Genomic DNA, 27,908 nt, shown 5'->3' on the forward strand with positions numbered 1-27,908 from the left:
CAGGATCCTCATCCCAGTACAGGGACCTTCCATCCCAGTACAGGGACCCCCATCCCAGTATGGGACCCCCATCCCGGTACTGGACCTCGTCTCAGTACCGGACCCTCATACAGGGACCCTCATCCCAGTACCGGACCCCCATCCCAATACAGGACCCCCACTCCAGTACAGGGACCCCATCCCTGTTCAGGACCCCCATCCCTGTACAGGGACCCCCATACTGATGTGGGACCCCCATTCCGGTACAGGGACCCTCATCCCGGTACCGGACCCCGTCCCGGGGCGGGACCCGGGCCCGTTCTCCGCGTCCCGGCGCTCCCAGCGCCGCCCGTCCCGTGCCGGTGCCTCCCGGCCGCTCCCGCCCCCGCCCCGCCCGGTGCCGCCCGTGGGCGGTGGAAAGTGCCGGGGGGTGGCGGGGGAGGGAGCGAGGGGCGGGCGCAGGGCGGCGGCGGCGGCGGCTCCGGGATCGGGATCGGCCCCGGGATCGGGATGGCGGGGCCGGGGTTGGAGCGGTACCGGCTGGCGCTGCTGGCGGCGCGGGAGGACGTGGGGAACCCCCGGGCTGGGACCGACTGGTGAGAATGGGACACCGGGAGAGGGAACGGGAGCCGGGAATGGAGACCGGGAACGGGGACGGAAGGGAGGACCGGGAAGAGGGCACCGGGAATGAGGAGCCGGCACAGGGAACCGGGAATGGAAACGGGAACGGAAGAGGGGACCGAGACTGGGAACGGGCGCTGGGACAGGCACCGCGCACAGGACCGGGAACGGGAGCAGGAACGGGCACCGGCACGGGCCGGGGCGTCGGGGGCGGGCCGAGAGGCACCGGTACCGGCACCGGGAAGGGGCTCAGGGACCCACCGGGGTCTGGGCCGGGGGGTGCCGGTCCGCGGGGGGGTCCCAGGACTGAGCCCTACGTGCTGGGAACCGGGAGCCCCAGCCGGTCTCGCCCCGTCCCGCCCGCTCCCTCCCGGTGCCGCCGGGCTGGGAGCGGCGCCGCCGCCCGGGGCTGGGGCAGGACGGGCCCGGGGGGGCTGCGGGAGCGGGGAGCACCCCGGGCTGTGGAAACGGGGGGTTCTGCGCGCCTGCACCGGGGGGACGCGGTCCCGGTACGGTCCCGGGCTGGGGGTCCCGGGCTGGCCCCAGTTCGGTGCCGGTGCCGCGGGGCCGGTGTCCCCCAAAATCCCCATCCCGGGGTGCGGGGCGACGGCACCGGGGCTCATCGGCCTCGCAGCCCCCCCGGCGTCACGGGAGCGCCCGTCCCCGCGGCCACCGACAGCCCGGGCATTGCCCTCTGCCCCCGGAGCGCGGCTGGAGCCGCTCCAGCGCCGGCTCCTCCCGGGCGCCCTCCCGGCCGCGTGCCGGGCTCGGTCCCGCCATGTGGCGCCGCAGCCTGTCGCGACATGCCGTGACACGCGTGACGTGCCCTGCCATGCTCCACGCGTGCTGCCGGAGCCGTGCCCAGCCCCGAACCGGAGCCACGCGGGAACAAAGAGGGGCAGAGCCGCCGGGAATGGCCGGGAGGGGGGAAAACGGTCCCGCCGGGATGGGGCCCCCCGAGCCCTCCGAGGGCCGGGCGGGGGTCCCGGCACCGCCGCACGGGGGGGGTCGCTGTGGGGGGGGGGGTTGTGCCGCTCTGGCGCTTCCCACATTCCCATTGTCCCGGGGGCGGATGCTGCCGGCGGCACTTCCATGAATTCATCCCAAGCTGGTGGCACGGGGGAGCGCGGGGGGTGCCCAAGCCTGGCAGGTCCCCCCACTTGATGTGACACGCGCTGTGACCCCCCCACCCTGACCCCCACCCTGACCCCCTTTCTCCCCCCCAGGGCCGTCTTTGGCTATGAGAAGCACCACGACCTCAAGCTCCTGGATTCCGGAGGTACCGGGAGCGACGCTGCCGGGCAGTATTGGGTGGGGGGGGGTTCCCCGAGTTTCCCCGTACCCCTTCTCACCCCCCCTCCTTACAGCCGGGGGACCGGATGAGCTCGCTGGAAAATTCTCTGCGGGCAGCGTCATGTACGGGCTGTGCCGGGTCCCCGATCCCGGCTCCGGCACCCCCAGGATCGTCCTTATCAGCTGGGTGAGTGCGGGGGGAGCAGCTCGGGGGGACCCCCCGGCCGGGACCCCCCCGGGCTGAGCGATCCCTGCGGTGCCAGGTGGGGGAAAAGGTGCCGGAACCGCAGCGGGCGGCGTGTGCCGGGCACCTGCCGGCCATCCGGAGCTTCTTCAGGGTGAGTGGGGGGCACGGAGCCCTCGGGGGGTGCGGATCGGGGTCCCCGCCACGCCAAGTTCCCCATTCCTGCCCCCCCTGTCCCCCCCATCCCGCCTCCCCGACCTTTGCCTGTGCCCGGGCGCATTCCTGGCGCTGCTGACTCAGCCGCGCTTTCCCAGTGCTCCCAGTCTTGGCCGCCGTGCCGGAGCTGTGGTTGGGATCCCTTCCCCCGCCCCCCCGGTCCCGTCCTGACGGGGGGGTCCTGTCCCGCCCCCCCCCATCCCCCGGAACCGCTTCCGCTGATCTGTCGGGCTCCGGGATCTGGATCCGGCCCCACATCTGGATCCAGTCCCCACATCTGACACGTCCGTGGGAATTGTGCCGGGATTCCCCGGGGAGCCTGGGCCGTGGGAGGGGTGGCACTGTCCCATCGTGTCCCGTGCCGCTGGCAGGAGGCCACGGCCGTGATCAGCGCCCGGCGCCCCGAGGAGGTGACGCTGGAGGGGCTGCGCCGAGTGCTGGCACAGCTGGAGCCCCCCGCCCCTCGCCCTCCCAGGAGGACCCCCCAGGACACCCCCGAGCTGGTGGTGAGTGGGGGGCGATGTCCCTGCGGGGTTCCCGGGGCTCTCTAGGGGTGTCAAGGGGTTCTGGGGGTCCCACTCTGCCCCCCCTGTGCTCCCCAGGGCACCAACTACCGCAAGACCAACCCGGCGCTGGAGCTGCAGCGCACCCAGCGCGATTCCTTCTGGGAGCAGGCTGAGGTGAGGGGTGGGGGGCTGGGGAAGGGCTGGGGGGTCCCCCGGTATCCCGGGGATGGGGTCACGGCTGCTGCTTCGGGGCAGAGCCCGGGGGTCCCGGTGCCGAGCTTGGTGTAGGGTGCAGTGGGGTCCCGGCCCAGGGGTCTGTGGGGGTCCCGGTGCCGGTGTGGGGTGCAGTGGGGTCCCAGTCCCAGCCCAGGGGTCTGTGGGGGTCCCGGTGCTGGCCCTGCAGGGGTCCCACTGCCCATGGGGTGGGGGTCTCGGTCCCAGTGCCGAGCCCCGGGGGGTTCTGGTGCCAGAGCTGGTGCGGCGGTCCGTGGGGTCCCAGTGCCGGTCCCTGTACCAGTCCCGGTCCCGGTGCCGAGGCTGGGAGAGCCCCAGTATGAAGTGTGGCAGGGTCCCAGTCCCGGTGCCAGTCCCGGTGCCAGTCCCGGTGCCGGTTCCCGGTGCCGGTGCCGATAGCAGCGGGATCCCAGCGCCGCTCCTGGTGCGGGGGTGGGTGAGTTCCCGGTGCAGCCGCCGGTGCCGGTTCCCGGTGCGGCTCCCGGCGCTGATCCCGGTGCGTGCGCAGCGCGAGGAGCAGCAGCGGAAGGAGCAGGAGAAGCAGCGGGAGCGGGAGCAGCGGCGGCGCTGGGAGCGGGAGCGCATGGAGGAGGAGCGGCTGCAGGCGGCGGAGCGGGAGCGGCGGCTGCAGGAGCGGGAGCGGCTCATCGAGGAGCGCCGGTGAGGGGCAGCGCTGGACTCCATCCCTGTCCCAGCCCCGTGTCCCCGTCCCTGTCCCAGCCCCGTGTCCCATCCCTGTCCCAGCCCCCTGTCCCCATCCCTGTCCCAGCCCTGTGTCCCATCCCTGTCCCAGCCCCCTGTCCCCATCCCTGTCCCAGCCCCGTGTCCCCATCCCTGTCCCAGCCCCCTGTCCCCATCCCCGTATCCCGCTGGTGTTTCCCATCTGTACCCCATCCTGTCACACATCCCATTTCCACATTCCGCGGTGTTTCCCATCTGTGTCCCATGTCCCATCCCCCTCTCCCCATCCCTAGATACCACTGGTGTTTCCCAGCCTGTCCCATGTCCCATTCCCATGTCCCCATCCCCATATCCCGCTGGTATTTCCCACCTGTGTCCCATCCTGTCCCGTGTCCCACCCCCGTGTCCCCATCCCCATATCCAACTGGTGTTTCCCATCTGTGTCCCATGTCCCACCCCCGTGCCCCCATCTCTGTCCCACCCCCGTGTCCCCATCCCCATATCCAACTGGTGTTTCCCATCTGTGTCCCATGTCCCACCCCCGTGTCCCCATCCCTGTCCCAGCCCCGTGTCCACATCCCTGTCCCATTTCCATGTCCCATCACATCCCCTCACATCCCACTGGTGTTTCCCATCTGTTTCCCATCCTGTCCCATGTCCCACCCCCATGTCCCATTGGTGTTTCCCATCCTGTCCCATGTCCCACCCCCATGTCCCATTGGTGTTTCCCATTTGTGTCCCATCATGTCCCACCCCCGTGCCCTCATCCCTGTCCCAGACCAATGTCCCCATCCCTGTCCCACCCCCGTGTCCCCATCCCCATATCCCACTGGTGTTTCCCATCTGTGTCCCATCCTGTCCCATGCCCCACCCCTCCGTGTCCCACCCCGTGTCCCCCTCCGTGTCCCCTCGGTGTCCCCTCGGTGACGCCCCCGTGCGGCCCCGCAGGCAGGAGCAGGCGCGGCTGGATGCGGAGGAGCGCAGGAAGGAGCAGGAGCGATGGGTGAGCAGGAAGGGGACAGGAATGGGGGGTCTCAGAGGGATCGGGGGGTCTCAGGGGGATCGGGGGAGGTCTCAGGAGGATCGGGGGGATCTGTCCGGGGGTTCCATCCCGGCAGGATCCAGGGCGTTCATCCCGGGCAGTCTGGGCTTCATCCCAGGGGGTTTCAGGGGGTCCATCCCGGGGGGTCAATCCCAGGGGGTTCAGGGAGTTCCGGGTGTCCATCCTGGGGGATCTGAAGGGGTTGATCCTAGGGGATCCTGGGGGTCCATCCTGGGGAATCCAGGGGGTCTGTCTTGGGGGATCTAGAAGTGCATCCCAGGGGATCTGAAGGGGTTCATCCCAGGGGATCCGGGGTGTCCATCCTGGAGGATCCGGGGGGTCCATCCCAGGGGATCTGAAGGGGTTAATCTCGGGGGATCTGAAGGGGTTCATCCCAGGGGATCCGAGGTGTCCATCCCTGGGGATCGAGCGGGTCCATCCCAAGGGATCCAGGAGATTTGTTGCGCGGGGATGCGGGCTGGGGCTCTGACCCGGGGAGGTGTGAGAGCTCTGTCCCAGGGCACCCAGAGCTCCATCCCAAGGGATCCAGGCTCCATCCCCATGGATCCCTCAGTGTTCCCACCGCTCCCGCAGGAGCAGCAGCAGCGGGAGCAGGAGGCGGCCGAGCGGGAGCGCGGGGGTCGCACCGGCCTCAGCGGGACGGCGGCCGTGAGTGCCGGCACCGGGTCCCTCCCTGCCCCGGGGGGTCACAGGGGCACTGGCAGCGCCGTGGTGCCCCACGGTGCCCCGTGCCAGCGCCGCTGACCCCCCGGTCCCGCAGGAAGCCGCCATCCTGGTGTCCCAGCGCACCCAGAACCCCCGGGAATTCTTCCGGCAGCGGGAGCGCTCGGGGTCCACATCCACATCCACATCCACATGCACATCGCCGCTGGCCGGCAGCACCCCCGGTGGGTGCCATGGGCGGCTTGGGGGGCACGGGGGCTCTGGGGGTCCCTGCTGAGCTCTCGCCCCCGCCAGGTGCCCGCCGGCCCTTCCTGCGGTACCAGCGCAGCCTGACGGAATCCGCCTTCATCTTCCGCCGGCCGGAGCCCCCCCAGACCCCCCCGCCCGGCGCCTCCCGGGGGCACCGCCCGCCAGCCCCCGCCGGCCGCCGCCGCCTCTGCCCCCCGTTAGCCCTGTGGGGACAGCGACACCCCAGAGTGCCACCAGCGGGACCCCCGTTAGCCATGACACAATACATGACAGACACAGATCCCATGGACGCGACCCCCGTTAGCCCCAGGGGGAGGGACACCCTGGGGACCCCTCCCAGCCCAGCCCGAGCAGGGTCCCCCCATGCCACCAGTCCTGTGGGGACAGGGATCCCCCAAAGTGCCACCACCGGGACCCCCTCCAGCCCCCTGGGGACGGGGACCCCTCCCTGTGCCACCCCAGGGAGCCCCCCCAGCCCTGTGGTGACGGTCACCCCCCAAAGTGCCACCACCGGGACCCCCTCCAGCCCCATGGGGATGGGGACCCCTCCCTGTGCCACCCTGGGGACCCCCGATTTTGCCACCACCAGCTCAGGGTCCCCCCCTGCCATGCCTGGGCCACCTCCCAGCCCCCCCCGCATGGGGGTCCCCCCTGTCCCCTCTGGGCCGGGCCCTTCTGAAAGCACTTGTGGGGTGCAGCCCCTCCCTCCTTGCAGCGCTCCGGCCTGGGGGTGCCCCCCCAGCCCCCCCCGGGATGTGCAGGGGCCCCCCCCGGACAGTCCCCCCCTCCCCAGCCCCCCAGCATGGGAATCCCTGGGGCCGCTGCTCGAGGATGTCCCCAGCCCGCAGGAGGGGTCCCCAAAACCCCCGGCAGGGCGCCCCCGCCCGCTGCAGGAGCCGCAGGATTTGGGGCGCAACGGAATCGGGGGGCACGAGTGGGGGGGGCGCTGGGAGACCCCCTGGGAACCGGGACCCCCCCCGGGGCAGGTACGGGGAGAGGCTGGGGGTGATGGGGGGGATGAGATGGGGGGCTGGGGGTGATGGGGGCTGGGGAAATGTGGGGGGGCTGAGATGAGGGGCTGGGGGTGGTGGATGGGGCTCAGATGGGGGTCTGGGGGCGATGGGGGGCTGGGGGTGGTGGATGGGGCTCAGATGGGGGTCTGGGGGGCAATGGGGGGCTGGGGGTGGTGGATGGGGCTCAGATGGGGGTCTGGGGGGCGATGGGGGGATGGGGGAGATGTGGGGCACTGAGATAGGGGGCGATGGGGATTCTGTGGGTCTGGGGGTGATGGGGGTCTGGAGAAATGTGGGGGGCCGAGCTGGGGTCTGGGGGTGATGGGGGGGAATGGGAAAATGTGGGGAGCCGAGATGGGGGTTTGGGGTTCTATGGGGCTGGGGGTGATGGGGGGGCTGAGATTGATGGGGGGCTGGGGGAAATGTGGGGGGCTGCGATGGGGGGCTGGGGTATTGTGGGTCTGGGGGTGATGTGGGGTACGGGGGCTGCAGGTTTTGGGGTTGGGGGAGCTCTGGCTGGGGGTCGGGGGGGGGCGAACCCGGGATGCTGGGGGATGTTCTGGGGGCTGGAGAGGGAATGGGGTGGGGGCAGGATGGGGGCGGGGTGGGGTCCCCAGATGAGGGGAGCGAGCTGGGGGGGGGGTGCAGAGACCACTCAGGCCCCTCCCACTTTGCGCAGGGGGAGGAGCCCGGCGAGAGCCTCGTCCTGCACAAAGCCACGCCAGGTACCCCAAAACCCCCCGGAAACCCCCCAAATTTACCCCCAACCCCCCCCAAATCTCACCCCCACTCTCTCCGCAGGCTTCGCGCTGCTGCTGGCCCGGGACGCCCCCCACCCACCGCTTTTGGGGGGTCCCACCCCCCCCACCGAGGACGAGGACCTCTCCCCCCACGCTGTGTAATGGGGGGGGGTCAGCACCTCTTTTTGGGGTGGGGGGGGTCCCCCCTATGGCACCACAGCACACCCCCAGCACAGCCTCCACCCCCCCCTTTGCACCCCAAAAGAGCAGCTTGGGGAGGGGGCAGCACCCCAAAACCCCCCCACCCCACATGGGCACAGGGACCCCACGCCCCCCTCCCCACCCAAAATCACACACAGCAGCTGTTAAATAAATTTTAATGCAAATTATTAGTGAATATTATTAATTAGGGGGGGCCCTGCCGGGTGGGGCTGCGTGTCCCCCCCACCCCGGGTTAGAGGTGAGGAAAGCAGAGCTGGGGGGCTCTGTGTCCCCCCCCCCGGGTTAGACCCTGAGCACCCACCCTGCGGTGGGGGGCGGGGGGGGGTCCCCAGCACCCACCTTTGTGTGGGGGAGGGAAGGAAACCCCCCCCCCATTTTTGGAGTTTAGCCCTGAGCCCCCCCCAGCATGGGGAGGGCAGAAATTCCAGTTTGTCCCCAAAAACAGAAGCGGGGAGCCCCCCTAACCCCCCTGTCCCCCCCTCCCCTTCCCCAAAAGTGCTGGGGGGGTCACACCCGGGACTGGAGGGCTCTGGGGGGCGTCGCGCTTGGGGGGTCCCGGGCTGCTGCTGCCGCTGCTGGAGGAGCTGGAGTGGGGCGGTTTTGGGGGGCCCCCCCGGCCTTTGAGGGTGCTGAGCCGGGCGTCCAAGGACAGAGTTCGGGGGCGGCCCCGTCGGGGGGGGCTGGGGCTGCGCAGGGGGGGCCCCTCGAAGAGTGAGAGCCACGGGGGGCCCGGAGCGCGGGGAGCCCCCCCGTGCCCCGCCAGGATCTCGGTGACGGCCGCGATGTCATCCGAGGGGTCAATAGCTGGGGGACGGGGAAAATGGGGGTCACGGGGGGGGCACGGGCAACCCCAGAACACCCCCCAATACCCCCACACACCCCCCCCCGTTGTTCCCCTCGCGGGTTTTGCGGGGGTTTGGGGGTCCCCGGTCCCCAGGGCCGTGCTGGGGGGGCTGTGGCAGCGCGGGGGGCTGTCGGGGGTCTCCCCGTGTCCCCCCCGTCACCTGTCGCTGTAGTAGGAGCTGAGCAGAGCCCGGATCTCGGCTGAGACATTCTCCTGCAGCAGCAGCCCCTCGGCCGGGGGGGGCCCGGGGGGGCCCGGCGGGGCTGGGGGCGCGCCGGGGTGGGGGGGACAGCGACAGAAAGGGGGGACAGAAAGGGGAGGGGGGGCACAGAAAGGGGGGGACAGCGAGAAGAGCAGCGTTAGGGAAAGAGCAGAGAGCAGAGAGGGGGAGACAGAGCAGAGACCCCCCCAACCCGGATCGGCCCCACTCACCCGTCTGGTGGTACAGAGAGCCCTGGGGGGGCAGCGGGGCCGGGGGGCGGCGCGGGGGGGGCTCCTCGATCCGCATCAGCTCCTCACAGCACTGCTTCCACTGGGCTGGGGACAACGGGGACAACGGGGACAATGGGGGGTGGGACAGAGACCCCCGGATACAGGGGTCATGGATGGGGGTAGGGGCTGCGGGGGGTGGGGGGGATTGAAGGGGATGGGGATTGAAGGGGATGGGGTCTGCAGGGGTGGGACAGAGCCCCCCGGGATCCAGGGGGTCACGGATGGGGGTAGGGGCTGCAGGGGGTGGGGGGCGATAGAAGGGGATGGGGATGGGGTCTGCGGGTCCCATTGGATGGGGTCAGCCTGGGATGGGGTCTGCAGGGCATGGGGATTGAAGGGGATGGGGTCAGCCTGGTGTGGGGTCTGCAGGGGGATGGGGGACCCATTGGATTGGGGTCCCATTGAATTGGGGTTCCATTGGATTGGGGTCCCACTGGGATGGGGTCTGCCTGGGATGGAATTGCAGGGAATGGGGATTGCAGGGGAATGGGGTCTGCAGGGGGATGGGGATGGGATCTCAGCGGATGGGGGTCTCACAGGAATGGGAACTGCCTGAGATGGGGTCAGCCTGGGATGGGGAGTGCAGAGGATGGGGTCTGTAGGGAGATGGAGTCTGCCTGGGATGGGGGTCCCATTGGATTGGGGTTCTATTGGATGGGGTCTGCAGGGGGATGGGGTCTGCAGGGGATGGGGATTGCAGGGGATGGGGTCTGCAGGGAGATGAGGGTCCCATTGGATAGGGATCCCATGGGATGGGGTCAGCCTGGCATGGGGTCTGCAGGGGGATGGGATTGCAGGGGGATGGGGTCTGCAGGGCATGGGGGTCTCCTTGGATGGGTCAGCCTGGATGAGGTCTCACAGGAATGGGGGCTCTCTCAGGACTCTCTGGGTTGGGGGTTTTGGGGTGATGGGGCTCCCACAGGGATGGTCTGGGGTGAGGGTCCCCAGGGGGTTCTGTTCTTGTCCCCTCCCATCTCTGTCCTACCCCATTGTTGTTCTCACCCCTGTCACTGTCCCCATCCCGTGCCCATCCCTGTCCCTGCCCTGTTCCCAGCCTTGTCCTTGTCCCCATTGCTCTGGGGTCCCCCTGGGCTGGGGCTCCCACAGGGGTGGTCTGGGGTCCTGCCAGGGTGGGGGTCCCACAGGGATCAGGGGGTCCCACAAGGTTTGGGGTCCTTTAACAATACTGGGACAGGGTCCCACCAGCACAGAGGGTCCCACGGGGCTGGGAGGGTCCCACAGGGATTTGTAGGGTCCCACAGGGATGTGTGGGGTCCCACAGGGATTTGTAGGGTCCCATAGGGATGATGGGGACTCCCACAGGTCAGGGGGGCTCCCGGGGGTCCCACAGGTGTCCCACAGGTCCGGGGGGCTCTCGGGGGTCCCGGGGGCTCACCCAGGTCGCAGAGGTGCTGCCCCCAGGCCTGCAGCCAGCGCTGAGCCTCGGCCGTGCTCTCGGCCAGCAGCCCGTGTGTCACCTCCTCCCCGCCCAGCCGGTTGGTGACGGCCACGCCGGGGGGCTGCCCCTGAGCCCCCGACTGCAGCGCCCGCACCCGCGTGTCCTGGGGCACACACAGCGCTGGGGGGGGGCACAGAGACCCCCAGAGACACCCCCAGAGACTCCAGAGACCCCCAGAGACACCCCCAGAGACCCCAGAGACCCCCAGAGACACCCAGAGAGCCCAGAGACACCAGAGACCCCCAGAGAGCCCTAGAGGCACCCAGAGACACCCAGAGACACCAGAACATCCCAGAGACACCCCCAGAGAGCCCACAGACCCCAGAACACCCCACAGCCCCCACAGGCCCCAGAGCTCCCCATAGACCCAGAATGCCCCAGAACATCCCATAGACCCCAGAGACCCCCAGAGACCCAAGACCCCCCAGCACCCAGAGACCCCAGGACATCCCAGAGATCCCACAGTCCCCATAGACCCCAGAGCTCCCCAGAGACCCCAGAACACCCCAGAGTTCCCCAGAGATCCCAGAACACCCCAGAACATCCCATAGACCCCAGCACATCCCATAGACCCCAGAAAATCCCACAGACCCCACAGCCCCCATAGACCCCAGAAACCCTGAGACCTCAAAACACCCCATAGACTCCAGGACCCCCATAGACCCCACAGCCCCCAGAGACACAGAATACCCCAGAACATCCCATTGACCCCAGAGCTCCCCACAGACCCCACAGCCTCCAGAGACCCCACAGCCCCCACAGACCCCAGAACACCCCATAGACCCCAGAGGCCCCAGAGCTCCCCATAGATCCCACAGCCCCCAGAAACCCCAGAACACCCCAGAAACCCCACAGCCCCCAGAGACCCCAGAGCTCCCCATAATCCTCAAACCACCCTGACCCCCCAAACTCCCCCTTTCTCCCTGTACTCCCCACCCCTCCATGTCCCCTCCATCCCCTATAACCCCTATAACCCCACACCCCCCACGCTCCCCGTGCCCCCCCGAGCCCAGCAGCCCCCTGAGTGCCCCCTGAGTGTCCCCTGAGTGTCCCTTGTGTACCTTGGTGACAGCGATGGTCAGCGTGGGCTCCTGCCCCGCCTCAGCCTCGCTGGCACTGCCGTAGCAGAGCAGCCCCGGGCCCCGCAGGACACAGAACAGGGGGGTCCCACCCGGCCCCTCGGCCCCTGGAGCCTGCCCGAGACCCCCAGAGCCGTCAGTGCCCCCGGGGGGCACCACAGCACCAGTGTGACCCCATTCTGTACCCAGGGGGCACCACAGCACCAGTGTGACCTACCACGGGGCCACAGCACCAGTGTGACCCCATTCTGTACCCACAGTGACACCACAGCACCAGTGTGACCCCCATTCTGTACCCACGGGGGGCACCACAGCACCAGTGTGACCCCATTCTGTACCCACAGTGGCACCACAGCACCAGTGTGACCCCCATTCTGTACCCATGGGGGCACCACAGCACCAGTGTGACCCCCATTCTGTACCCACAGTGACACCACAGCACCAGTGTGACCCCCATTCTGTACCCACTGGGGGCACCACAGCACCAGTGTGACCCCATTCTGTACCCACAGGGGCACCACAGCACCAGTGTGACCCCATTCTGTACCCACGGGGGGCACATTCCCTATATACTATTTTTCTATCCCATTTCTCGATCCCATCCCTATATCCCATTTCTCTATATCCTATTCCTCTATCTCATTTCTCAACCCCATTTCCTTATATCTCATTTCCCTATATCCCAATTCTCTATCCCATCCCTTTATCCCATCCCTATATCCCATTTCCCTATATCCCATTTCCTTATATCCCATTCCTCTACCCCATTTTTCTATCCCATCCCTATATCCTATTTCCCTATACCTGATTTCTCTATCCCATCCCTCTATCCCAATTCTCTATCCCATCCCCATATCCCATTTCCCTATATCCCATTTCCCTATAGCCCATTTCTCTATCCCATCCCTGTATCCCATTTCCCTGTATCCTATTTCTCTATCCCATTTCCCTATATCTCATTTCCTTATATCCCTTTCCTCTATCCCATCCCCACGTCCTATCCCTATATCCCATTTCCCTATATCCCATTTCTTTATCCCATCTCTCTATCCCATTCCTCTATCCCATGTCTCTATCCCATTTCCCCATATCTCATTCCCCTATTTCCCATTTCTCTGTATCCCATTCCCTTCCCTGCAGTTGCAGTGTCCCCTTTATCATGGCAGTTTTAATAAACACCACCCCTCTATCCCATTCCTGATCCCACCCCTCTATCCCATTTCCCTATATCCCATCCCTATATCCCATTTCCCTACATTCCATTTCCCTATATCCTATTTCTCTACCCCATTTCCCTATATCCCATTTTTCTATCCCATTCCTCTATCCCATTTCTTGATGCCATTTCCCTATATCCCATTTCCCTATATCCAATTCCTATATCCCATTTCCCTATATCCCATTTCCCTATATCTAATCCCTATATCCCATTTCCCTATATCCCATTTCCCTGTATCCAATTCCTATATCCCATTTCCCTATATCCCATTTCCCTGTATCCAATTCCTATATCCCATTTCCCTATATCCCATTTCCCTATATCCAATCCCTATATCCCATTTCCCTATATCCTATTTCCCTATATCCCATTTCCCTGTATCCAATTCCTATATCCCATTTCCCTATATCCCAGTTCTCTATCCCATCCCCCTGTCCCATTTCCCTATATCCCATTTCCTCATATCCCATTTTTCTATCCCATCCCTCTCTCCCATTCCCAGTGCCGCTCCCGGTGCCCCCCCAGTGCCCCTCCTGGTGCCATTCCCAATGCCATTCCCAGTGCCCTCCTGGTGCCATTCCCGATGCTGCTCCTGGTGCCCTCCTGGTGCCATTCCCAGTGCCCTCCCGGTGCCCTCCTGGTGCCCTCCCGGTGCCATTCCCAGTGCCCTCCCGGTGCCCTCCTGGTGCCCTCCCGGTGCGATTCCCGGTGCCCTCCCGGTGCCATTCCCGGTGCCGCTCCTGCTGCCGCTCCCGGTGCCCTCCCGATGCCGCTCCCAGTGCACTCCCGGTGCCATTCCCAATGCCATTCCCAGTGCCCTCCTGGTGCCATTCCTGATGCCGCTCCCAGTGCACTCCTGGTGCTCTCCCGGTGCCCCCCAGTGCCCCTCCCGGTGCCATTCCCGATGCCATTCCCAGTGCCCTCCCGGTGCCATTCCCGATGCCGCTCCCGGTGCCCTCCCGATGTCCCTCCCGGTGCGCTCCCGGTGCGCTCCCGGTGTCGCCGCTGTCGCTGACCTGCAGCCGCAGCGTCCCTGTCGCCGCGGGGGTGTCCATGCAGCTGGGCCGGGCCGCCAGGCGGCAACACACGCGGCCATAGAGGGGCACCCAGCAGGGGCTCTGCTCTGCGGGGACACGGGGGGACACAGGGGGGACATGGAGGGGCATGGAGGGACCCCCACACTGACCCTAAAACCCCCCGGCAGGGGCTCTGCTCTGCGGGGACACGGGGGACAGGGGGGACATGGAGGGGACCCCCTAAACCCCCAGCAGGGCTCTGCTCTGGGGGACACCGGGGGGACACAGGGGGGACATGGAGGGACCCCCAAACCCCGCAGCAGGGCTCTGCTCTGGGGGACACGGGGGACACAGGGGGGACATGGAGGGACCCCCAAACCCCCAGCAGGGGCTCTGCTCTGGGGGGACATGGGGGGGACAGGGGGGGACATGGAGGGACATGGAGGGACCCGCAAACCCACCCAGCAGGGCTCTGCTTTGGGGGGACACAAGGACAGGGAGGACATGGAGGGACCCCCACACTGACCCCAAACCCCCCAGCAGGGTTCTGATTTGGGGGGGACACAGAGGGGACATGGAGGGAGCCCCACACTAACCCCAAACCCCCCAGCAGGGCTCTGATTTGGGGGGACACAGGGACAGGGGGGACATGGAGGGACCCCCAAACCCCCCAAGCGGGGGCTCTGCTCTGGGGGTACACCGAGGGGACAGAGGGGACATGGAGGGACCCCCACACTGACCCCAAACCCCCCAGCAGGGCTCTGCTCTGCTCTGAGGACTCCTGAGACTCTTGGGGGCTGAGAGGGACCCCCAAACCCCAAAAGGATCCCAAAGCCTCCTCCTCGTGCCAGATCCCCCTGTCCCCACGTACCGAGACCCCAAATCCACCCCCACCCCTGCAGGACCCCAAAATCCCCGACCCCAAACTCCTCCCTGTCTGCTCCAGCCCCATTGCCCTGGTTTGGGGTGCCGTGGGGTGAATGGGGAGTTTTGGGGTGTTATGGGGTGCCATGGGGTGTGGGAGGAGTTTTGGGGTGTTTTTTGGGGTGCCGTGGGCTGTTTAAGGGTGTTTATGGGCTGTTATGGGGTGCCATGGGGTTTCCGGGGATTTTTGGGGTGTTATGGGATGGTTTTGGGGTGCCATAGGTTGCTTATGGGGTATTATCAGGTGCCGTGACTGTTATGGGGTATTATGGGGTGCCGTGGGGTGTTTAGGAGTGCCCCAGGGTGTTTTGGGGTGCCATGGGGTGTTTAGAGGTGTTATGGGGTGTTACAGGGTGTTATGGGGTGTTATAGGGTGCTATGGGGTGTTATAGGGTACTATGGGGTGCCCCGGGCTGTTTGGGGTGCCCCGGGCTGTTTTGGGGTGATATAGGGTGTTTATGGGGTGTTATGGGGTGTTTATGGGGTATTTTGGGGTGCCCTGGGCTGTTTGGGGGTGTTATAGGGTGCTACGGGGTGTTATGGGCTGTTTTGGGGTGGCCTGAGCTGTTTTGGGGTGTTATAGGGTGCTATGGGGTACCCCGGGCTGTTTGGGGTGCCCTGGGCTGTTTTGGGGTGATATAGGGTGTTTATGGGGTATTTTGGGGTGCCTTGGGCTGTTTTGTGGATGCCTGGGCTGTTTTGGGGTGTTTATGGGGTGCCCCGGGCTGTTTTGGGGTGTTATAGGGTGCTACGGGGTGTTATGGGCTGTTTTGGGGTGCCCCGAGCTGTTTTGGGGTGCTGTGGGATGTTTTGGGGTGCCCCGGGCTATTATGGGGTGTGTATGGGGTGCTATGGGCTGTTTTGGGATGCCCTGGGCTGTTTTGGGGTGCCCTACGCTGTTTGGGGTGATATAGGGTGTTTAGAGTTGTTTATGGGGTATTTTGGGGTGGCCCGGGCTGTTCTGGAGTGTTTATGGGGTGTTTATGGGCTGTTCTGGGGTGCCCCGGGCTGTTTTGGGGTGCCCTGGGCTGTTCTGGGGTGCCCCGGGCTGTTTTGGGGTGTTATAGGGTGCTATGGGGTGTTATGGGCTGTTTTGGGGTGCCCTGGGCTGTTTTAGGGTGTTATAGGGTGCTATGGGGTGCCGTGGGCTGTTTTGGGGTGCCGTGACCCCACTGACCGTCGGCAGCAATGACGAGGTCGTGCGTGCGGAAGCCGTCGTGCACCTGGGCCAGGGACAGCGTGGTGTGCGCCAGCAGCTGGAACCGGGGACACCTGGGGACATTGGGGACATTGGGGACACTGGGGACACTGGGGACACTGGGGACACTGGGGACACTGGGGACATTGGGGACACTGGGGACATTGGGGACAGTGGGGGGACAGGGGGACAATGGGGGGAAGTTGAGGGGTCAGGGAGGATGGGGGGGTCTGGGAGCACAGGGGAGCACAGGGTGGCAGGGAGGGACAAGGGGGACATGGGGGGACATGGGGGACACAGCATTGGGGGACACGGGGGGACACAGAGGGACATGTGGCATACAGGGGGCACAGAAGGCACACAGGGGGACGTGGCACATGGAAGGACATGGGGCACACAGAGGACACAGGTGACACACAGGTGACACACAGGTGACATACATGGGGCACAGGTGGCACACAGGGGGGCACAAGGGGGACATGGGGCACACAGAGGGACATGTGACACACAGGTGGCACACAGTGGGGACATGTGGCACAGAGAGGGGACATGGACACACAGGGGGCATAGGGGGCACACAGGGGGATACATGGGAGGACACACGGGGGGGTATAGGGGGGACACAGGGGGACATGTGGCACACAGAGGGACATGTGGCACGCAGGTGGCACACAGGTGGCACAAGGGGCACACAGGTGGCACACAGGTGACACACAGGTGGCACCCAGTGGCACAGGGGGTACTCACGGCACGCCGGGCGGCGGCAGCAGCAGTGCCCCAGCGGTGCCCGCGGTGCCTGGGGGGCTGGCAGGGCTCCCATCCATGGCAGCCCGTGCCCGGCGGCCCGAGGAGCGGCCCAGGGAGGTGCTGAGGCGCGATGCCAGCTTGCGGGGGGCACTGCCCTGCGCCCCCGGCCCGGGCAGCCCCGCGCTGTACAGCTCCAAACGCAGCTCGAAATCCGGGCCCGCCTCGGGGCTGGGGACAGGGACAGGGACAGCACGGGGTCAGTGACAGCGTGGGGGCACAGGGAGGGCACAGGGGGCAGTGACAGCCCGGGGGGCACAGGGGACAGGGACAGCCCGGGGGGCAGTGACAGCCAGGGGGGCACAAGCAACAGTGACAGCCCAGGGGCACAGAGGGGGCACAGAGGGGTCAGTGCCAGCCCAGGGGACACAGGGGTCAGTGCCAGGAGGGACACAGAGGGGTCAGTGAAAGCCCAGGGGACACCAAGGGGTCAGTGCCAGCATGGGGGCACAGAGGGGTCAGTGCCAGGGTGGGCAAAGGGGGTCAGTGACAGTGCGGTCAGTGCCAGGGGTGGCACACAGGGGTCAGTGCCAGCCAGGGGACACAGAGGGGTCAGTGCCACCCCAGAGGGACACAGAGGGGCCAGTTCCAGCCCAGGGGTCTGTGCCAGGGGGGCACAGGGGTGTCAGTGCCAGCATGGAGGGTACAGAGAAGTTAGTGCCAGCAGGGTCAGTGCCAGCCAGGGCCACCCCCCAGGGCCACCCCATGGACTGTGGGGACACTGCAGGGACAGGGAAGGGGGAGTTTGGGGCAGGGGTCCCTCCCAAGGGGGGCAGAGGGCAGGGGTCACCCCCAGAAGGGGTCAGAGGTCCCCAGAAGGGGAATTTGGGGTCCCCTGGAGTGGGGACAGGAGAGGGGAGGGGGCCCCAAGCGGGGGTTGGTGGTGGCAGGGGTCCCAAAGGGGGTGGCAGGGGTCCCAAAGGGGGTGGCAGTGGCCCTGGGATGGGTGTGGGGGTGCTGGGGGTCCCGTGGGGGTGTCAGGGGTCCCATAGAGGGTGGGTGGGGGTAGTTGGGGGTCCCACAGAGAGGCTCAGGGGTGTCATGGGGGGGATATGAGGGAGTCACGGGGGGTGTTGAGGGTCCCATGGGAGGGATCAGGGGTCCCAAGGGGGAGTATTGGGGTGCTCGGGGTCTCATAGACAGGGTCAGGGGTCCCATGGGGGAATATGAGGGTGTCCAAGGTCCCATAGAGGGGTGTGGGGGTCCTGGGGGTCCCATGGGGGTGATCAGGGGTCCCATGGGGGCGCATTGGGGTGGCCAGAGGTCCCATAGAGAGGCTCAGGGGTCCCATGGGGGTGTCAAGGGGACTGCCAGGGTCCCCTAGGGGGGTGCCAGGGTCCCATAAAGGGGTGTCAGTGTTCCATAGGGAGGCGATCAGGAATACCATAGGGGGTGGCAGTGGCCCTGGGGGGGATGTGGGGGTGGTTGGGGGTCCCACAGAGAAGCTCAGGGGTCCCACTGGGGGGATATGGGGGTGTCAGGGTCCCACAGGGAGGTGTGGGGGTGGTGGGGGTCACATGGCGATGATCAGGGGTCCCAAGGGGGTGTACTGGGGTGGTCAAGAGTCCCATAGAGAGGTTCAGAGGTGCCATGGTGGGATATGGGGGTTAGCAGGGGTCCCATAGGGGGAGCCATGGTCTTGGGGAGGGGTGTGGGGGTCCCGGGGGTCCCATGGAAGGGTGCCAGGGTCCCATAGAGAGGTGATCTGGAGTCCCATAGGGGAGTGCCAGGGTCCCATATGGAGTGCCAGCCTCCCAGGGAGGGCTGTGGGGGTGCCAGGGGTCCCGTGGGGGTGATCAGGGGTCCCGTTAGGACGTATTGGGGTGGTCAGGGGTCCCATAGAGAGGCTCAGGGGTCCCTTGGGGGGTGCCAGGGGGTGCCAGGGAGGGGTGTGGGGGCCCTGGGGGTCCCATAGCGGGGTACCAAGGTCCCATAGGGGTGTGTGGGGGTCCCGGGGGTCCCTTCCCCCCTCACAAGAGCACGGCTCCCTCGAAGCAGATGTCGGTCAGGGTCCTGTCCACCAGCACGGTGGGGGTGTCGTGGATCTCAGCCCCCACCTGCAGCAGCAGGAACACGGCACAGCGGTGCAGCTCTGGGGGGCACGGGGGGGTCAGGGGGGCACCGCGGGGTCAGGGGGGACCCCCGGCTCCCCAACACTCACCCCCCTTGTTCCTGAAGTACTCCGTGTCCTTCCACATCAGCGGGATGCGCAAATCTGGGGTGGAGGGAGCCAGGAGGGGGGTGAGACCCCCTGAGACACCCCCAACCCCCCCCACCCCAAATGCAGGGGGGGCAGGCAGGGAGGAGGGGGTTCCCCGTTCCCCAGAACCCCCCCGGGACCCCCCCCCATACCTGAGATGCAGACGGTGCCCCGGCACGGCACCGGCTCCGCCCCGGGCCCGCCCTCCGAGGGGCTGCGGGGGACGGCAGGGTCAGCAAAGGTCCCCACACATTTTGGGGGGCTCCCCTCCCATGTTTGGGGTGTCCCCTGTCACCACATCACCCTCACTGTGTGTCCCTCTGCATTGCCCCGTTCCACACAAATTTCGGGGTGTCCCTCACTGTCTCAGCCCCCACAAGGGTCTCCCATCCCACCCCCCGGGTTTTGGGGTGTCCCTCAATGCCCTGTCCCCCCAGGTTTCGGGGTGTCCCTCACTGCCCTGTCCCCCCAGGATCTGGGGTTTTCCCTCACTGCTGTGTCCCCAGTGTTCCCCAAATTTTCGGGGTGTCCCTCACTGCCCTGTCCCCCATGTCCCCCCAGATTTCAGGGTGTCCCTCACTGCCATGTCCCCCATCCCCCCCAGATTTAGGGTGTCCCTCACTGCCGTGTCCCCCATGTCCCCACAGGTTTTGGGGTGTCCCTCAGGTCCCTCCAGGTTTTGGGATGTCCCTCACTGCCCTGTCCCCGGTGTCCCCCCAGGTTTTGGGGTGCCCCTCACTGCTGCAGACCCTCAGGGCCCCTCATCCCATCCCCTGGGTTTTAGGGCTCCCCTCACTGCAATGTCCCCGATGTCCCCCCAGGTTTTGGGGTACCCCCCACCACCTCACCCCCCATGGGATCCCCAAACCCCCTCCCTCAGTTTTAGGGCCCCCCCCCCCCAAAGGCTTTTAGGATTCCCCCGTGGTGTTTGTTCCCCATTCCCCTCCCCTTTGGGGGTCCCACAGGGTGCCCTTTCCCCCTTGGGGTACCCCATTCCCTCGGGGCTGATTTTTGGGGTGTCTCACCGGCGGGCCCCCCTCAGCCGGGCCTCCTGGCGCCGCTGCAGCTCCCCCCCGGCCGCGACCACCCTGGCCTCGCACAGCACCAGGGTCTTGGTGGTCTCCAGCGCCTGCTCGGGCCGGCTGCAGGCGGGAGGAGGCCCGCGGCGACCCGCAGGCTCGCTCCAGCCTGCAGCTCCTCCAATGGAACTTAGGGGTCAGGGGGACCCCAAAACCCATCCCACAACACCAGAGCCTGCTCCAGGGCCCGCTGCAGCTCCGGCTCCTGGGGATAGGAACATCTGGGGGGTCAGGGCACCCCAAAACACATCCCAAACCCCCAAATCCCTCCCTGACCCTCAGTGATTGCCCCAAGGCCCGCTGCAGCTCCAGCTCCTGGGGATGGGAACATTTGGGGTCAGGGGGACCCCAAAACACATCCCCAAAACCCTTCCCACACCCACAGCACCCTCAGTGAATGCCCCAGGGCCTGCTGCAGCTCCGGCTCCTGGAAATGGAACATTGAGGGGTCAGGGGGACCCCAAAACACATCCCACAACACCAGAGCCTGCTCCAGGGCCCGCTGCAGCTCCAGCTCCTGGGAATGGGAACATTTGGGGGGTCAGGGGTCCCCAAAACACATCCCAAACCCCAGAATCCCTCCCTGACCCACAGCGCCTGCTCCAGGGCCCGCTGCAGCTCCGGTTCCTGGGGGTGGGAACATTTGGGGTTAGGGGGACCCCAAAACACAATCCCAAAACCCTTCCCACACCCACAGCACCCTCAGTGAATGCTCCAGGGCCCGCTGCAGCTCTGGCTCCTGGGGATGGGAACATTTTGGGGTCAGGGGGACCCCAAAACCCCCAAATCCCTCCCGGACCCGCAGTGCCTGCTCCAGGGCCCACTGCAGCTCCGGCTCCTGGGGATGGGAACATTTTGGTGTCAGGGGACCCCAAAACCCTTCCCACAACACCAGGGCTCGCTCCAGGGCCCAATGCAGCTCCGACTCCTGGGGACGGAACATTTGGTGTCAGGGGGTCCTCAAAACACATCCCACACCCCCAAATCCCTCCCAGACCCGCAGGGCCCGCTCCAGGGCCCGCTGCAGCTCTGCTTCCTGGGAATGGGAACATTTGGGGTTAGGGGGACCCCAAAACCCTTCCCACTACACCAGGGCTTGCTCCAGGGCCCGCTGCAGCTCCGGTTCCTGGGAACAAAACATTGGGGGGTCAGGGGATCCCCAAAACACATCCCCAGAACCTTTCCCACACCCACAGCACCCTCAGTGAATGCCCCAGGGCCCGCTGCAGCTCCGGCTCCTGGGGAAGAAACATTTCAGAGTCAGGGGGACTCCAAAACACGTCCCTAAAACCCCAAAATCCCTCCCAGACCCGCAGCGCCTGCTCCAGGGCCCACTGCAGCTCCGGCTCCTGGGGATGGGAATATTTGGGGGGTCAGGGCACCCCAAAACACATCCCACACGCACAGCACCCTCAGTGAACCCTCCAGGGCCCGCTGCAGCTCCAGTTCCTGGGAATGGGAACATTTGAGGTTAGGGGGACCCCAAAACACATCCCACACCCCAAAACCCTTCCCACACCCATAGAACACACTGCAGGGCCCGCTGCAGCTCCGGCTCCTGGGAATGGAACATTGGGGGTCAGGGGGACCCCAAAACCCTTCCCACAACACCAGGGCCCACTCCAGGGCCCGCTGCAGCTCCGCCTCCTGGGGATGGGAACATTTGGGGGGTCAGGGGGTCCCCAAAACACATCCCCAAACACACAGTGACTGCTCCAAGGCCCGCTGCAGCTCTGGCTCCTGGAGATGGGAGCATTTGGGGTCAGGGGCACCCCAAAACGCATCCCAAACCCCAGAATCCCTCCCTGACCCTCGGTGAATGCCCCAGGACCTGCTGCAGCTCCGGCTCCTGGTGATGGGAACACTGGGGGTCAGGGGAACCCCAAAACCCTTCCCACACCCATAGCACACACTGCAGCTCCAGCTGCTGGGAATGAGGTACACTGGGGGTCAGGGAGACCCCAAAACACATCCCAAACCCCCAAATCCCTCCCTGACTGCAGGGCCTGCTCCAGGGCCTGCTACAGCTCCGGCTCCTGGGAATGGGAACATTTGGGGGTCAGGGGGTCCCCAAAACCCCTCTCAGACCCACAGAGCCTGCTGCAGCTCTGGCTCCTGGGAATGGAAACATTTGGGGGTCAGGGGGTCCCCAAAACACATCCCAAACACACAGTGACTGCTCCAAGGCCCGCTGCAGCTCCGCTCCCGGGGATGGGAACATTTGGGGGGTCAGGGGACCCCAAAACCCTTCCCACAACACCAGGGCCCGCTCCAGAGCCCGTGGCAGCTCTGGCTCCTGGGGATGGGAACATTTGGGGGGTCAGGGGGACCCCAAAATCCCTCCCAAACCCCAAAACCTTTCCCTCACCCATAGAACACACTGCAGAGCCTGCTGCAGTTCCGGCTCCTGGGAATGGGCACATTTGGGGGTCAGGGGGACCCCAAAACCCCTCTGCACCCACAGCACCCTCAGCAGCTCTAGGTCCTGGCAATGGGCACATTTGGGGGTCAGGGGGACCCCAAAATCCCTCTCAGACCCATAGCACCCTCAGCAACTCCAGCTCCTGACAATGCCACATTTGGGGAGTCAGGGGGGACCCCAAAACCCCTCCTGTACCCGCAGCAGCTCCGGCTCCTCCCACATTTGGGGTTTGGGAGGGTTTGGGGGAAATGTGGGGCTGGGGCACCTGCTGGGCACAGGGGACCCCAAAACCCCCAAACCTCCCTTGGGGGTCCCAGTTATGCCCAAGCAGGGAGAGGGGTCCCCACATTGTTTGGGGGTCCCAGCCACACACAGGGGGGTCCCAGCCCTGCCCTAAGTGGTCCCAGCTGCACCCCCACATCGTGCACCCCACAGATTCACCAGGCACCCCACAAACGCTCCGTGCACCCCACAGATTTATCAGGAACCCCACGGATACATCCTGCACCCCATGAAGAATCTGTGAACCCCAAAACTGGACCGTGCACCCCACAAAACATCACAGACCCCACAGATCCATCGTGCACCCCATGGGATTACCAGGCACCCCACAAATGATTGCTGCAGCCCATGGGGGAAGCATGCACCCCACAAACGCACCGTGCACCCCATAAGGGCACTGCGTGCCCCACAGATCCATGGTGCACCCCAAGGGGGGGCTGTGCACCCCAAAGGCAGGGCAAGGACCCCAAAAACTCATCCAGCATCCCCTAGGGGAACCACGCACCCCATAGATTTACCCTGCACCCCAAAAACACATCCTGTACCCCAAAAACATATCCTCCATCCCACAGATCCGTCGTGCACCCCAAGGGGAGGCTGTGCACCCCAAAGGCAGGGCAAGCACCCCACAAACTCATCCAGCATCTCCTAGGGGAACCACGCACCCCATAGATTTACCCTGCACCCCAAAAACACATCCTGCACCCCATAGATCCATCCTGCACCCCAAAAACACATCCTGCATCCCATAAATCCGTCCTGTACACCAGAAACACATCCTGCACCCCACAGATTTACCCTGCACCCCACAGATCCATCCTGCACCCCACAGATTTACCCTGCAACCCCAAAACACATCCTGCACCCCATAGATTTACCCTGCACCCCAAAAACACATCCTGCACTCCACAGACCCATCCTGCACCCCACAACCCCCCAGATTCACCAAACACCCCCAAAACCCCAAATTTCCCAGCACGCCCCCCACCACCGACCATCCCCAGCCCCCCCCCAAGTCCTTCCCGGTACCTCCGGCTCGTCCATCCCGATCCCGATCCCGATCCCGATCCCGATCCCGCCCCTGTCCCCCCCCCATCCAGTGACGTCATCACCTATAAATAACCCCCTGCTGCGAACGGGGGGGGAACGGGACCCCCCCAAAATCGCCCCTCTGGTGATTTCGGGGGGCTCCTCAAGGGGTGAATCCCTTTGGGATGAGGAGCCCGTTCCACCTTCCCGGGATCCCCCTAAAACCCCCCTCTCCCCCCAGGAAAATCGGGGTCCGGGAGTTCTGGGGGGTCCCGAGGGATCCCGGATTTGGATTTGGGGACGGGGTGGGGGGGTTCCCCCAAAATTCGCACCTGGATGCTGGCGGCGATCTGGCGGATGTAGAGCATGTTGAGATCCTCCAGGATCCGCAGCCGGCGGCCCCCCCCCACCTCCATCGGGACCCCCGGGACCCCCCCAGCTATTTTGGGGGGTTCCCCCAAAGCCCCCCAAGGGGGTCCCGCCGCATCCAGCGCTGGGGTGCAGTGGGGGCCACCCCCCCCTTTCTCTACCGAGGTGGCTGCGGGGAGAAAATGGGGTTTGGATGGAGCCCCCCCCCACCCCAACGGGAATTTGGGGGTGTTTGGGGTCCTCCCTGGAATTTGGGGGGTGTTTTGGCCCCCTCCCTGGAATTTGTGGGGGCTCCAACGTTGTTTGGCCGCCCCCCGGCAGGGAACAAGGGGGGAACTGTGCGGGAAAGGGCAGCGGGGGCGGCGCGGAGGGGGCGGGGAAGGGGTGGAGGAATTTGGGGGGCGGGAGGGGCGAGATTTGGGGTGAGGGGAGAGGGGAGTGGGGGGCGGGGGAGGGGAGAGATGGGGAGAAGGGTTTGGGGGGCAGGGAGGGGGATAAAGGGTCGGGAAAGGGGGGGGGGCAGGGGGGCAGGGTGGGGTGGGGGTGCAGGGATGGGGTGCAGGGTTTGGGGTGCAGGGTTGGGGTGCGGATTTGGGGTGCAGGATTGGGGTGCAGGGGGGGGAGGGAGGGTTGGGGTGCGGTTTGGGGTGCAGGAATGGGGTACGGGGTTTGGGGTGCAGGGATGGAACACAGGGATTGGGGTGCATGGTTTGGGGTGCAGGAATGGGGTGCGGGGCTTGGGGTGCAAGGAATTTGGGGTGCATGGGGTGCAGGGATGGGGTGCTGGGGGGGTGCGGGATGGGGCGGATTTGGGGTGCAGGAATGGGGTGCAGGGTTTTGGGGACGTGATGGGGCAGGGATTGGGGTGCAGGGAAGGAATTTGGGGCAGGGAGGGGATGCAGGGTTTGGGGTGCAGGATTTGGGGTGCAGGAATGGGGTGCAGGGTTTGGGGTGCAGGGAGGGGATTCGGGGCAGGGAGGGGATGCAGGGTTTGGGGTGCAGGGACTGGGGTGCAAGATTTGGGGTGCTAGGCACAAGAAAAGAGGCAGAGAAAACGAGGTGAAGGAGACAAGATGGAGAGTGGGGATGGGAAAAGGGGGGCAGGGGAATGGATGGGGTGTAGGATTTGGGGTGCAGCGAGGGGATGAGGGGTGCGGGGGAGGGGAAACCAGCTGGGGGGCGGGGGGGGGGTGCAGGGGAAGAGGTTCCAGGGTTTTGGGGTGCTGGGGACAGGACGGGGCGCAGGGTTTGGGGTGCAGGGGAGTGGGAACAGGACAAAGGGTGTGGGCACGAGACGGGGGGCAGGGTTTGGGGTGCAGGGAGGGGATTAATGGTTTGGGGTGCAGGGTTTGGGGTGCAGGGTTTGGGGTGCAGGGTTTGGGGTGCTGGGGACAAGATGGGGCGCAGGTTTTGGGGTGCAGGGAGGGGATTAAGGGTTTAGGGTGCAGGGTTTGGGGTGCTGGGGACAAGACAGGGTGGAGGGTTTGGGGTGCAGGGTTTGGGGTGCAGGGTTTGGGGTGCTGGGGACAAGATAGGGTGCAGGGTTTGGGGTGCAGGGAGGGGATTAAGGGTTTGGGGTGCAGGGTTTGGGGTGCTGGGGACAAGACGGGGCTCAGGTTTTGGGGTGCAGGGTTTGGGGTGCGGGCTCAGGACGGGGTGCAAGGTTCGCGGTGCGGGGGCGGAACGAGGGCTGCAGAGTTTGGGGGTGCCGCGAACGGGAAAAGGGGTGCGGGGAGGTGGAGGGCACCGTGCCCGGCGGTGCCGAACGGGGCTCGCGGAACGGCACCGGAGGAGGGGGGGGTGGGGGAGGCGTGGGAGGAGCAGAGGGGCCCCGTGCGGGGGAGGCGGGGAACGGAGTCCCGGTAAGGACGGACACCGGGACCCCCCGTCCCCCCCACCCCCCGTGCAGCGCTGCCCCCCGTTCCCGGTACCTCCGGCCGCTCCCGCTCGGCCGCGATCGCGCACAGGAAGCGGCGGCCGCCCCCGCCCCACGGCCCGCCCCGTGTCCCCCGTTGCCCGTGTCCCCCCCCGCCCCCTTCTCCCAGGAGCCGCCTCCGTGTCCCCCCCGCCCCCCCCGCGGGGCTCCGGGACACCGGGAACGGGCGGGGGGCGCCCCCTGCTGGGGGAAATCCGCGGTGCAGGGGGGGGCGAAACCTCCCCGGGGCACCGGGACCGACTCGAGCGAAACGGAGCCCCCGTGCGGAGCCGGTACCGGGACACCGGGACCGCCCGGAGAGAACCGGAGCCCCCGTGCGGAGCCGGTACCGGGGGACTGGGACCGACCCGAGCGAAACGGAGCCCCCGTGCGGAGCCGGTACCGGGGGTACCGGGATTGCCCCGAACCAACCGGAGCCCCCGTGCGGAGCCGGTACCGGGGGACTGAGACTGACCTGAACCAACAGGAGCCCCCGTGCGGAACCGGTACCGGGACACCGGGACCGAGCGAACCGGAGCCCCCGTGCGGAGCCGGTACCGGGGGCACCGACCCGAGCGAACCGGAGCCCCCGTGCGCAGCCGGTACCGGGGAGGGCAACGGGACCGACCCGAGCGAACCGGAGCCCCCGTGCGGAACCGGTACCGGCGGCACCGGGATCTCCCCCGCGAGCAGAGTGAACCGAGAGTCCTCGGGGTGCACCGGGAGCTCCCCAAGAGCACCGGGATGACCCCGAATGCACCGGGGCGATCCCCAAGTGCACCGAGACCCCCCCCGGGCACACCGGGAACCCCCAAAACGCGGCTGGGACTGCGTGAACCGAGACCCCCCGTATCCACCGGGACCCGTCCCGGTACCGGCACCCCCAAGCGCGGCTGATTTGGGGCGAACCGGGACCCCCCAATTCCCCCCGTGTGCCACGGGGCCCGGCACCGGCGCCGCCACGCGCGGGACGCCCCGATCCTGCCGTCCCCTCCCCGTCGGGTGCCGGGGGCGCGGGCGATTCCCGTTGTACCGGATCGCACCGGAATTCCCGGCTGGGCCGGGGCAGCGGGACCGGACCGGCCGGGGGGGGGAAGCCCAGGGGGCAGGGAGCGGCCGTGACCGCCCCCGTGGCCTCGTGCCCGGGCTGCTCCCGGTGCTCCCGGTGCTCTCAGTGCTCCCGGTGCTCCCGGTGCTCCCGGTGCTCCCGGTGCTCCCGGTGCTCCCGGTACTCCCGGTGCTCCCGGTACTCCCGGTGCTCCCGGTGCTCCCGGTGCTCCCGGTGCTCTCAGTGCTCCCGGTGCTCCCGGTGCTCCCGGTGCTCCCGGTGCTCCCGGTGCTCCCGGTACTCCCGGTGCTCCCGGTGCTCCCGGTGCTCCGGTGCTCTCAGTGCTCCCGGTGCTCCCCGTGCTCCCGGGCTGCTCCCGGTGCTCCCGGGGCTCCCGGTGCTCCCGGTGCTCCCGGTGCTCTCAGTGCTCCCGGTGCTCCCGGTGCACTCGGTGCTCCCGGTGCTCCCGCTTCTCCCTCTTCTCCCGGTGCTCCCGATACTCCCGGTGCTCCCGGGCTGCTCCCGGTACTCCCGGGGCTCCCGCTGCTCCCGGTGCTCCCGGTGCACTCGGTGCTCCCGGTGCTCCCGCTTCTCCCTCTTCTCCCGGTGCTCCCGGGCTGCTCCCGGTACCGGTACTCCCGGTGCTCCCGGTACTCCCGGTACTCCCGGTGCTCCCGGGCTGCTCCCGGTGCTCCCGGTGCTCCCGGGCTGCTCCCGGTGCTCCCGGTACTCCCGGTACTCCCGGTGCTCCCGGTGCTCCCGGTACTCCCGTACCTGCGGGGCCGGGGCCGGGGGGCAGCAGCAGCCCCGGCGCAGCTCCATGTCCAGCGCTGACCCCTCCGCCACCGCTGCGCGGCTCCGTTCG

The 27,908-nt window shown here is 66.7% G+C and overlaps 2 protein-coding genes across 2 annotated transcripts; one reads left to right on the top strand and one right to left on the bottom strand.

Moving 5' to 3' along the window:
- The first annotated feature begins 438 nt into the window (after positions 1–438).
- LOC115903787 (drebrin-like) lies at positions 439–7,796 on the top strand. Its single transcript, XM_030948495.1, has 14 exons — positions 439–575; positions 1,827–1,879; positions 1,968–2,080; positions 2,157–2,231; positions 2,665–2,799; positions 2,896–2,973; positions 3,542–3,693; positions 4,663–4,717; positions 5,351–5,425; positions 5,538–5,664; positions 5,735–5,885; positions 6,006–6,675; positions 7,382–7,427; positions 7,504–7,796. The coding sequence occupies exons 1-14, from the start codon at positions 490–492 to the stop codon at positions 7,602–7,604; spliced, it is 1,917 nt and encodes a 638-aa protein (XP_030804355.1). The 5' UTR covers positions 439–489; the 3' UTR covers positions 7,605–7,796.
- Positions 7,797–7,869: 73 nt separating this feature from the next.
- On the bottom strand, positions 7,870–26,085 carry RTKN (rhotekin). Its single transcript, XM_030948496.1, has 14 exons — positions 26,012–26,085; positions 24,044–24,249; positions 20,674–20,717; positions 19,925–20,080; positions 19,052–19,113; positions 18,861–18,914; positions 18,674–18,791; positions 16,643–16,870; positions 15,875–15,969; positions 13,774–13,880; positions 11,521–11,652; positions 10,397–10,562; positions 8,941–9,045; positions 7,870–8,468 (listed from the first exon to the last, which is right to left on the bottom strand). Exons 2-14 carry the CDS (start codon positions 24,125–24,127, stop codon positions 8,125–8,127), a joined length of 1,695 nt encoding a protein of 564 aa, XP_030804356.1. The 5' UTR covers positions 24,128–24,249; positions 26,012–26,085; the 3' UTR covers positions 7,870–8,124.
- Between the last annotated feature and the right edge of the window lie 1,823 nt (positions 26,086–27,908).

Source organism: Camarhynchus parvulus, chromosome 4 (assembly GCF_901933205.1).
Source record: "Camarhynchus parvulus chromosome 4, STF_HiC, whole genome shotgun sequence".
Lineage (NCBI taxonomy): Eukaryota > Metazoa > Chordata > Aves > Passeriformes > Thraupidae > Camarhynchus > Camarhynchus parvulus.